The sequence below is a fragment of the Monodelphis domestica genome, chromosome 7, assembly GCF_027887165.1.
Source record: "Monodelphis domestica isolate mMonDom1 chromosome 7, mMonDom1.pri, whole genome shotgun sequence".
Lineage (NCBI taxonomy): Eukaryota > Metazoa > Chordata > Mammalia > Didelphimorphia > Didelphidae > Monodelphis > Monodelphis domestica.
In genome coordinates this window covers 155,033,528-155,045,979 of record NC_077233.1, presented here as the reverse complement: position 1 = coordinate 155,045,979, position 12,452 = coordinate 155,033,528, and the positions used below count along the sequence as shown (strand labels likewise).

The 12,452-nt window shown below is 39.2% G+C and overlaps 1 protein-coding gene across 3 annotated transcripts in view; it reads left to right on the top strand.

Moving 5' to 3' along the window:
• Positions 1–12,452, top strand: part of INVS (inversin) — a 233,030-nt gene that overhangs the window by 210,441 nt on the left and 10,137 nt on the right. For all 3 annotated transcript variants that reach the window (XM_007498992.3, XM_001364441.4, XM_056805897.1), the window contains exons 13-15: positions 176–477; positions 5,839–6,607; positions 11,959–12,188. In XM_007498992.3, coding sequence (XP_007499054.2) covers positions 176–477; positions 5,839–6,607; positions 11,959–12,188 — 1,301 coding nt within the window. The remainder of the gene's footprint in view (positions 1–175; positions 478–5,838; positions 6,608–11,958; positions 12,189–12,452) is intronic.

Below are 12,452 nucleotides of genomic sequence, written 5' to 3'. Positions count from 1 at the left end.
GGTGTGTGAAATTGGCTTTCTTTCAACTATCAATGAACACGTAACTCAAGAGTGCTCTGTAACTTTAAAGCACGACATGAATTTGAGCTAGCTAAGAAATATTAGGACTCTCCAGCTTCTTTAGGATGCCCTTGATGTTTGGTCTTGTTGCTAAAAGAATTGGGTTTTATTCTAGAAAACGTGAAGAAGAAAGCAAGAGGAAAGAAGGAGAACCCCAAAAGAGAATATCGAGCCCAATCAAATCCCACATACAAGGACAACAGTTTCCAGAGAAGCGTAATGCAGCAACCAAGCCTCCGCAGCTATCCAGCAAACCCACTATTCTCCCTGGAAAACAATCATTTTCTAGCAATGCCTCTCCAAGCCAAATGGGGAAAAGTCACAAGGGATCCCCAAGAGTGTCTCCTGACATAGCATACAGAAAAGAGCAATTTCTCTCTACAGAAAAGCAAGGAGAAAATCACCGAAGGCAAAAAGGTATGTTTTCATTTATACTTATATGATAATAGATGTTAGAAGCTGAGCTCAAAAGCTGGAAAGGAAATAAAAGGTCTTATGGTTCACCATCCTCATTTGCAGATGAAGAAACTGAGGCTGAGAAAGGTCAAGTGGCCCAGGGTTGTAGAGGCAGTCATTGTCCAAGATTGGCTTTGAACCTATCTCTTTGTTTCTAGAATCAATGTTCTTTCCACTGTAACATATTGCCTAGAGTCTGGCCTGATTACTTCTTTGGTTAGCCTGATTCTAACAAGGCTTTCTTTATTGATGTCTTTTACTTTCAAAAAAAAAAAGCACCCAACTTTTCATATATATTATAGTCAATGTCTACTATACTGTCTCCCCTTTCCTTTTAATAAAGATATATAGATAAGCAGTTAGGTGGCACTGTGGATAGAGCACTGAACCTAGAGTCAAGAAGACCTGAGTTCAAATGTGGCCACAGACCCTTATTATGTGCAGGTCACTTAGCCCTGTTTGCCTCAGTTTCCTCATCTATAAAATGAGCTGAGGAAGGAAATGGCAAACCACTCCAGCACCTTTGCCAAGAGAACCTCAAATGGGGTCATGAACAGCAACATCATTAAAGATGGTTAAAGCTCATTCTTTTAACTATACCTACATCTACAACATGACTATTTGGGCCAGGATTCCACAAGTGAAGTACGAACACTTTCCTGTATATAGCTTATCACAACAGTAACCAAGTGAGAAATAAACATCTCTAGTGCCAAACTTGCAAACCTCAGCAAAAAATAGTGATAATAAATGTCGCAGTTCATCAGCTATGCCCCAAAATGTTCTATTCTTTAAACACATTTCACCTCCTCGATTTAGACAATGGGGTTAACATTGGATGAGACTATAGAGATTCTAGAATCATATATTTCTTTAGAGCCAGAAAGGACCTTGGAGTGTTTAGTTAAACTCCCTCATTTAAAACTGAGGCTTGAGTAGACAAGTGATCTGATCAAGATCTCATTGGAAGTAGTGAAGTTGGGATCTGAACCCAGGTCTCTTGACTCTAAAAGTGATGCTCTTTCCACTACCCTACAGTGCCTCACAATCCATGTTTGTAGAACAATTTATGTTCTGAATGTCCATTTCTTTTATGTTCTTTGAATCTTATTATATTCCTCGAAGCAGGGATCGGTTTCTTCACTTTAAATTGGAGGAAGAAAAGCACTGTGGGAAGGTAAAACACTGCCCAAGATAACACAGTGAGACAAAGACAAAGCTAGGACTAGGACCTGTTTCTTCAGACCCCTACCTTGGCATTCTTTCCACTGAAGTATTCATGATAATGGGGATCCAACAAAAGAAGGTAAAATCTCAGAGTGAGTGCTCATGGCTAGAAAGGGAAAGAATAGAGGATTTTAGACTGGAAAGGACCTGAAGGGGAAAAGAGAGCTTGGGAAATGCCAGTGAATGCCAGCTCTATTGTGGAATGAGAGTGTCATTGGCTCCCAGATTTTTCAAATCATCTGCATTTCTGGACTCTAAGCTTCACTATTTCATGTGGTTGAACCATGATCTAACACTTGTTTTAACAAAGACAAAGCACATGCCAGAGCACAGTCTTTTGAAGCCCAATGTAAAAAGCATATCTGCTTATCTCCTGTTGTTATTACTGTCATCAGCTTAAGTTTGCCAGAGAATGGGGGTTTCCCAACCTGAGGTAGGCATGCCACCAGCATGTAAGAGAAGCTTGTCAAGAGGATATGGGAAATATCTGGTAAAAAATATTCCTTTCTTCTATTGAAATATCTTAAAATTTGTGGCATTAATGAAAAATGTTACAGATTGGAAGAGAACTGTGAGAAGGCATGTTAATGCATCTGAAATATTTGAAAGAGACAACTGAAGGAATAATTCCTACTGGCCAAACCCAAGGAATGAAGTTGGACGTAAAACCTTTTTCATATTAAGAGAGTCAAAAAAGAATCAGTACCAATCCAGTGAATGACAAGTTAAATGATCTCCCTAATAACCAGAAAACCGGAATTGGTTTCCAATCAATGAAGTTACAAAATTTTGTTGTATCTTAGGGAAGCATATCCTGTTCTTAGATGTGCTCATGAGGCTTTAATTCCATTTATAACAACAAAGTAAATTAGTATTCTCAACTCGTCCTTAATCAAATCCAAAGCAAGAAACAAATCAGATAGGCTACTATTTCTTTTTAAAACTATACAAGAGCTAGGTGGCTCAGGGGATGGAGAGCTGGAGACAGGAGGTCCTGGGTTCAAATGTGGCCTCAGACACTTCCCAGCTGTGTGACCCTGGGCAGGTCACTTATCCCCAGTTACCTAGCCCGTATCACTCTTCTGCCTTGGAATTAATACTCACTACTGCTTCTAAGATGGAAGATGAGGGTTTAAAACAACAACAAACTGTAAGAAACAGATCAAAGCTCTAATTTATTTGACTATGTTCAGATAAACTTAACTTTTTGGTTCTAAATAATGTGGTTATGTACCAATAAAAGTTTTCTTTATGAAACAAATCTATTACACTTCTTATTTGCATATATAGGGTCAACTCTAGAATTTTTTTCTTTTCATATTGAATAGCATGTAAAGGAATGTTTATGGAAAGGCAAGGGGGCACAGGGAACAGAAAAAGTCATGAACCTCTGCTGTAGAACATTTTCTAGACTAATTTTATGAAAAATTAAGTAGCAAAATAAGGTATGCTGAAGTAGGAGTTCCAGGGGTGGAGCCAAGATAGTGGAGTAGTAGAAGCAGAGAAGCTCAAAGTCACCGCAAGAATCATCTCCAACCAATCTTAAAATAACGCCACAAAATGAATACAGGAGTGAAAGAACCAACAAGGAGACAGAGTAAAACAACTTTCAAAAAGAGAAAAACCCAAAAGGTAGGCAGACAACTGGGGCACTGGGGTCAGAGAGGAGCACAGACAACAGGCAGCTATGGCAAGGAGTGAAGAGGAAGCCAAGAGCAAGCCACACACCCCCACCACACATCTGCTGTCCCAGATTTAGAACCTAAGCCCAAGCCAACATCTGGACCCTGAGACCCTACCTGGGTATATAGAGGTCCAACCAACCCACACCCCTGCAAATTCTAAACCTGTGAAGTCCTGAATCCCAGCCCAGGGCGGTCTGTGCTCAAGTGGGCTAATCTGTGTGGGCCCAGGATGAAGCCAGGAGTCCTGGTCTGAGCTTGTGGTGAGGACACAGATTCCAGTTTGGGGTAGTTGGTAGACCCAATGTGGGTTAGGATCTTTTTAACAAAAGCTCAGTGTGGAGCTCCAGGACAAGGCAATCAAGTGTGTGCCCCTTTAGATCAAGTACACAGTGAGACCAAAAGCTTACACTAAGACTGAGGCAAGTCTTTAAGCTATCAGCATCTCAAAGATTAATTGAACCAGCAGTGAGAGGAGGTCTTCAGTGCTCCCAGTCCTCAAGCCATCATACTATATTGGAAAAAGTGAAACTGGCAACAACCCAGGGAAAAAAGCTAAGGGGTAGCATCAAGGAAGGACTAAAAATTAAGGGAGAACCCTAACCTCCTGGAAAACAAAGCCTTCCTATAAAAAGGTAGGGAAAGTGAGCAAGCAAACAACAAAAAGAGCACCTAACTCTAAAGAATTTTTATGGAGACAAAGAGCAAGTACAGACACAGAAGGAGACAGTGAAAGCAAAGCAAATGCATGCAAAGTCTAAAAGAAAAATATGGATTGGACACAGATTCTGGAAGAGCTCAAAAAATACTTCAAAAAACAAAATTGAGAAGCAAAGGAAAAGCAGGGAAGAGAAATGAAAGAAATACAAGAAGAAATGGGCCAAATGAAAAAGAAGACCTAAAAGCTGACAGAGAAAAACCAGGCCTTAAAAATCAGAATTGAGCAACTAGAAACTAATGATTTCATGAGACATCAAGAAACAATAAAACAAAATAAAATGAAAAAAACAGAAGAAAACATGAAATATCTTATTGGAAAAAAAAAAACTGACCTAGAAAATAGATCCAGAAGAGCCAATTTAAGAATTATTGGACTAATTGAAAGTTATGATTAAAAAAAAATCTTGGACATCATAATACAAAACATAAAGAAAACTGCCTATATATCCTTGAACAAGGAAATAAAATTGGGGGGACAGCTGGGTAGCTCTGAAGATTGAGAATGAGGCCTAGAGATGGGAGATCCTAGGTTCAAATATGGCCTCAGACACTTCCTCCTTGATGTGTGACCCTAGGCAAGTCACTTAAACACCACTGCCTAGCCCTTACCACTCTTCTGCCTTGGAACCAATACACAGTATTGATTCTATGATGGAAGTTAAGGGATGAAAGAAAGAAAGAAAGAAAGAAAGAAAGAAAGAAAGAAAGAAAGAAAGAAAGAAAGAAAGAAAGAAAGAAAGAAAGAAAGAAAGAAAGAAAGAAAGAAAGAAAGAAAGAAAGAAAGAAAGAAAGAAAGAAAGAAAGAAAGAAGAAAGAAAGAAAGAAAGAAAGAAAAAGAAAGAAATTGAAAGAATTCACAGATCTTCTCCAGAAAGAAATCCTCAAATGATAACTTCCAGGAATATAATAGCTAAATTCAGGAGCCCCCAGGTCAAGGAGAAAATACTGCAAGCAATCAAAAAGAAACAATTTAAATACCATGGAGCTACAATCAGGATCACACAGGACCTAGTGGCTTCTACATTAAAGGATCTGAAGGCATGGAATATGATATTAAGGAAGGTGAGAGATCTAGGTTTGTGACCCAGAGTCACCTATCTAGAAAAACTGAATATATTCTTTCAGGGGGAAAAATGGATTTTCAATAAGATAGAAGATTTTCAAGCATTCCTGAGGAATAAGCCATACCTAATCAAAAAATGTGAAGTCCAAACACAAGACCCAAGAGAAACCTAAAAAGGTAAAGAAGAAAGGGACTCATTAAAGTCAAAATATTTTTATTTCTACATGGAAAGAGGATATCTATAATTCTCAAAACTTACTCTTAGTAGTAGAGAAGTTAGAAGGAATATACTTAGAAAGAGGATGGGGGGAAGCAAGCTGATTATGATGATATAAGGTATATGATGATTTTGATGATATGATGTATACATATATTTATATGTGATGGTATGAAATTATATGTATGTATTATATATATGTATATGATGATATATAAAAAGATCAAGGGGTAAAAGAGAGGGTTGCACTGAGAGAAAAGAGAAGGGAGAGTTAGAATGTGGTAAATTATTTAACATAAAGAGCCATGAAAAGTCATTATGGAGAGGGGAGGATAAGGGTGGTGAAATGCAAAATAAGCTGTGCCTTATAATTTTAGTACTGATAAACATCTGCCTTTTCTTTCTCCTTTAAGAATCAACCAGAGAGTATTCGAAATGCAAAGTTCCTTGTGTTCACTTCAGCCCCAATGAAAGAGATAATGAACAACGCAAAGCTCAGATGACCATTTCTAGAACAGAAAGTGACAAAAGCAGAGAATTGCCCTCTCTGAAAGGAAAGGGTGCTCCAAGGCATCCCTCTTACACTAAGGCAAGCAGAGCTGGAGAGAGGTTAGAAGATCCAAAGATGACAGTGGCTTCTAGAGGGCAGTCCTTGGAAGGAACAGCAGCAATGTGCTTGCCCAATTCTAATTGCCCAGATGGAAATTTGAGGCACCACAAAACACTATCAAGGACCAAAATGCACTCGATGAAAGTGCTAAAGGGAGGGAGGGGCTCTCCAGCTGGTTCCAGTAGACCTGGAAGTGCCAGGGTAGAAACTGCCCACCCCCACCGAGGGAATGAGACTTCATATAATTGGGGCCAAAGAAGCAAGGGGACAGATAATGAAGGCATAGGAAGAGTTTGCTCTGTGCTATCAAGTAAAACAGGATCGGCAAGATCTGGACTCAATAATATAGGAATGCAGCCTATGCCTGGTGACAGACTGAACTCAGTGAAGGCAAAAACATCATCCACAAACACAGGGGATCACGTGTCCTTCTCCCCAATGGGGCAGAATTTGAATATTGAACTTCTCCCATTAGAGAGCCGGCTAATGATCATTGAAAAAGAAAGAACAAGGAAAGAGTTATTCCGGAAAAAGAACCATGCTGCTGCTGTGATCCAAACGGCATGGAGAAGGTAGGAAAATTTGGGGGTATTTTTTTTCCATTTTGGAAACATCTAAACTAGATGTCCTAAATGGTTTAATTAGTTTCTTGCATAGAATCACCAATGTAGCCCCCAGAATTTTACCCAATAAATAATGAGGGCACTTCCTTGATAATAATGTATTTATTTATATTTATTTAATTTATTAATAGAGGTATGTGATCTATCAACAAAGGATGGGTTCATTGTGTCTGCCTTTTATGCAAATGATGCTCAGTATGCCCTGACCCTCTCTTTTATAGGGAGATGTGTCCTCTTTCTGATTGGTCTCACAGTTCATCCTTTGGACCTACCCTAGCAGTCCCAATTGGTGGATATTTTGAAAGAAGAGGTGGACTTAGAGATGAACTCCTCTGTTATTTCATCACTTAGGAGGAGTATATTCACCCACTTAGGATAGGTGGGCTGACCTGCTCTGCTTACAAGTGCTTTAAAAACCTTTATCCTTTCAAAGCCTTTCACAAAAGACAAAAGGTCCCAGTCCAATTGGATGCCTTGAGGCCCAGGAACAATTTTTTTGCCCAATCCACTGAGCCACTTCTGATGCCCCCACAAATTACTTTAGCTTTGGGGCAGACTGACCTTTAAAACTAGGTTTAAAGGGGCAGCTGGGTAGCTCAGTGGATTGAGAGTCAGGCCTAGAGATGGGAGGTCCTAGGTTCAAATTTGACCTCAGACACTTCCCAGCTGTGTGACCCTGGGCAAGTCACTTGTCCCCCATTGCCTAGCCCTTACCACTCTTCTGCCTTGGAACCAATATACAGTATTGATCCTAAGATGGAAGATAAGGGTTTAAAAAAAAACAAGCTAGGTTTATGAAAATGGTTTAACATAAAAATATTACTAATAAACAATACAATTCAGCATTCATTTACCTCACTAAGTTATAACAGGGGAACTTCTTAATATGAACCAAATATGTACCCTTCTTATCCAAGAGAAATCAGGAATTGAGTTCTCATTAAATGATGTTTAAGATATATAACTATTATTAACAATTTATATTTGATTTTCTTGAAGGGGACAATATACTGGCAAGAAAATTAGAAGTGGAATCAGAAGACCCAATATCTATTCCATCACTTATTAGCTGTGTGACTCTGGATAAGTCATCTAAGTTTTCCATGACTCAGTTTCTCCACCTTTAATATGAGTATAATGATAATTCAGTTCAACAAACATTTATTAAGTTTCTTACTATGTGCCAGGTACTTGTGCTAAGTGCTGAGGATACAGATAAGAAAAAGAGGCATCCTCTGCCCTCAAGGAGCTTCTAATCTAATTGGAGAACCCTTAAAAGGGAGCTGAGAAGGAAGGAGGGCCAGTAGGGAATACCCAGCCTAGGGACATATTGCTCCATGGAGTCAAGGCCAGTTGAGCTGCTCTTGGAAAATTAGTTACCAGGAAAGTTGTGAGGCTTTCCATTCCGGGGAGGTGTAGATCATGTTGGTCCCTGCAGGATAAGAGCTGAGCGATCAAAGCCTCTAATAGGAGCATGGTGGTCCATCTGCCAGCCCTCCAGTCAGAGAGGAGAGGCAACTGAGGGAAGATTGAAGTGCCATATAATTAATATCAAAGCCTCAGTCATTCTTTGTGGAGCCTACCTCCCAGGGTTTTTATGAATGAGAATCAAATGAAACACTATATTAAAGGACGATGTAATTCTTCAAGTCTTACATATTGCTATTACTCTTTCAAACTCTACTAGACTGGCCAAATTTGATGAAACAACCACAAATATTGAATATACTTTTCAGTTGTACATCTTGGATCTGCCCCCACTGCCATAGGGTTTCCCTGAGGGGTTCTACACATCTCACAATGTGGAACCTATTAGGCAGTTTCATTCCAGGGTCCTCCTCCGGTGGTGAAATAGAGATAAGAAAAGCCATGTTTCATGACTCTGACTCAGAGAAGATCTCGAGACTGGAGCAAGCAATTTTCCATGCAGTGTAGATGAAAACCGTGATGGCCCCTGCAAGACAGGGCAGGAGGATGAAAGCCTCTTATAGGAATAGGATGGGGCAGTCAAAGGAACATGGTGGTATGTTTGGTATTAGAGGATTCTCATAGGAGTATGGTGATATATTCAGTATTAAAGAGCTGTCAAAAGAAGATGGGAGTGCATATAGTTTTATGTGTACACAAACACACAGCTCTAGCTCCCTGTCACTGAAGGACCATTATAAGAACAGCAGACAAACAGGAAGAAAGCACCAGAATTCATAAAGGCTAACAAAGGAGATCATCTGTAGGGAGAAATGTAAAAAAGCTTTTTTTGTGTTTCTTCTTGAAAATATCAGAGACAAAATGAAATCAAAGCTAACAGAAAATAAATCATGTTCAAAAAGACAGATATATTCACTGAATGAAATGATCAGAACTGTAAAAATGAAGATTCGAAACCCAGACTTCAATCCCCAGAAGTCCTTGGCAGTTCCCAGAATTCCCTATAATATCAACTGAATTCCTCACCTGGGCCGAGAACACAATTTGTATTTAAACTGACTCTCCGCCTACTTCGGGTCTCTCTCTGCTTCCACTTCTAGGCTCAGACATCTCTCTACCAGGCAGGAAAAATGTAGTGAGTAGGTTACATGTGCTTTTCTTATGTTGTATTTCTTTATTCCTTAATTCTAATCATCTTTAATAAACCTCTAAAAATATAATACTTTTAGTGGAGAAATTTTTTACAGAACTCATAGGTTCTTTACTACATGAGAGGGTCGGTTCCAACAGGTTCTGTCCATAAGTTTCCACTATTAGCAAACTGGCAGGGATTTCTCCTAAGAACTCTGGGCCCATAGTATTGCCTAGAGCAGCTGGAAGAAATAATTCAACAAGATTCTTATAAAACATTATATAGCAATCAGTATAACGATTTGAGAGTCAGCAATGCTACTTACTGGAGTAGAGTTAGAAAACTACTATAAAATGGCCCCCCATTTCTGAATGCAGAATTACAGCCACAATATTGGAAAACTCTTTTTATACTTTTTGTACCAGACCTATGATTTCACCAGGATAGGGTACTCATGATGAGGAAATTGCTTCCCCAATTGTGAAGATGGGATTTAGTTATCTCCTGATTGTAACTATGAAGACTTCTCTTTAACAAAATCAGGAATGTCTACACCGATACTTAAGGATTAAGTATTCAGGAGGATGGCCTTTAACAGACATGTGCAGAAACAGCTGACAGACCCCTGGGCTGTCCTAAATCAAGCTAAGCTACCATTGGTACAAATGAGATGCAGGAAAGTGATGTAAAACTGTCCATTTATTTTGCGTCACTTCCTCTTCGGCCTCTTTCCCTGGAGATGTGACTCTGGCTGGCAGCGTGCTAAGCATTCCAACATGTTGGTGTGGTGACAGCTATTTTTCTGGGTTTTGGCAGTGAGTTTGCCCTTGAGCTAATTCAGGTTCAGGCATCTTAGTTGAGCCCTCTTGGAGTTCAGGCTGATTCCTTCCTCCTTTACTCTTCAAACTTTATCTTCCTAGAAGCCTCTAATCTTCCTCCTGGCACAGGCCAGGTGGGAGAAATCCTACACCTTTTCCCTCTCCCTTCTCCTTAATTTCTTTCCTCTATATTAATTAAAATCACCATAAATTTCCAACTGTCTTGGGTATTTTATTTGGGATATCCCATGGTGACCAATAATTAATATAGTTTAGGTCACAATGCTAAAATTATCCTGTACACAATGTAGATTGTCATCTGATCTGAAACTTGTCTTTTTTTTTTTTAAGATTTTTTATTTAATTAATTTAGAATATTTTTCCATGGTTACATGATTCATGTTCTTTCCCTTCCCTCCCCTCCCCCCTGTAGTAAACAAGCAATTCCATTGGGTTTTTCATGTGTCATTGATCAAGACCTATTTCCATATCGCTTAGAGTCTACATCCCCAATTATATCCACATCGACCCATGTGATCAAGCGGTTGTTTTTCTTTTGTGTGAAACCAGTCTTTTAGACAGTTACTTAATTTACCCTTATTGTATTCATGTTTTGGGATGGGCAAAACTTCCATAGCTCTCTTCTCTCAACTATATTTGTTATTCTTGTTTTTCATATTTTTCCTATCTTAAGACGATGAAAGGAAAAAAAATAAAGATGTTGGGATGATTTTCAGTTTGATATTGTGTGGAAACAAGTACCAGCTTTTTTCTAATAATTTGCTATACATCTGATATCATGGTTGGCATCCAGCCAGGAGTGGCAATCACATTAAGAGCACCAGATTGGAAATCAAGAGATCTGCATTTAAGTTCTGTTTGTACTATCTTACTAGTCAGGTGATGGTGGATAAGCTATTCAGCCACTCTGAGTCTGTTTCCTCATCCACAAAGTGAGAATGATAGAATACTTAAACTATATTCATCAAAAGGTTATTTGAAGAAAGTACAATGCAGACACGTATGTGGAACCTATTAGTATTATCCAGTCCACAAATTTACCAAAACCATGGATTCTACTCTCAGTCGTACCACTGAAAAGCTAGATAACCCTGGACAAGTCATAATAATCCTTGGCTTTAATTGCCTCATCTGTAAGGGAGGAGATTAGATTAAATCAGTGGTTCTCAGTGTGCCCTGGGCACCCTTCAGGTTCCCTACAATTCAGGGGACCTTTGAGGTCAAAACTATTTTCATATTTTCATAATATTATTATGAATTTCTATTTAATTATTTTCAAATATGGCAAACACTAATAGATAACCTACATAAGGGCAGCTAAGTGGGCAATGGCCTGGAGTCGGGAAGATTCATCTTCCCAAGTTCAAATCTTAGATACTTTCTAGCTATGTGGCCCTGGGCAAGTTTCTTAACCTGTTTGTCTCAGTTTCCTTAAATGTAAAATAAACCAGAGAAGGAAATGGCAAATTACTCCAGTATATTTGCCAAGAAAACCCCAAATGGGATCATGAAATGTCAGACACTACTTGAAAAACAACAGGAACAAAAGCTCTTTAGGGTCCTCAGTCATTCTTACGTGTAATAGTCTTTAGACTAAAATGTTTGAGGACTACTGGATTAGATAAGGGCTAAGGTCACCCTTGGCTCCATCCTTTCATGAATCTACTGATGATTTCATCATCTATAATCCCTTAGAATGTCGTTTTTCTTTTGGATTTGGTCATTGTTATATTGTGAATCCAAAGAAAATCCAATCAGAATTAGCTGATGTTGGTGATAAAAATATCCGAAATTATCAGCCATTGTGGCTTCCCAAGTTCCTCAGACAACCTTCCTCATGAACTGGTTTGTGGAATTCCTTCCAAAATAGCTCACCTCAAATGAGTCTTTCTTTTCTCTAGTTACCAGCTAAGAAAGAAATTGTCTGAGCTGTGCAGCATCCAGCGACAAGGTGAAGAGGAAGACAAATGGAGACAAGAGAGAGCTGCCTTTTCCTTCCAGGTTGCTCAGAAAAAGCAGCAGAACCCCAAGGGCTTGAAACCTGCATCATCCTGTAAAGCTCCCAAATCTATAAACAAGAGCAACTCCCTAATGAAGCAGAAGAAGCAAGCTGTCCTCCAACAGATCTACGGTAATTCTCTTTCTCCCGCAGTTGAGTGTCTATCCTAAAGAGGTTCGCTTTATTATGCTCAGTCTGTGGTGAGCCTCACCATCCACAGTAATCAAGGAGATGCTGGATGGGATACAGCAGTGGGAAAGGTTTGATGGGAAAATCTTCTGAAATCCTCCCTTGAACAAAGTAATTCACATTATTTTCAAGGACTTGGCAATCATTTTAGACAATGCTGTTGCATATCCCCAAGTGATTTGGGGGGGGGGGGTTACTACTAGTCAT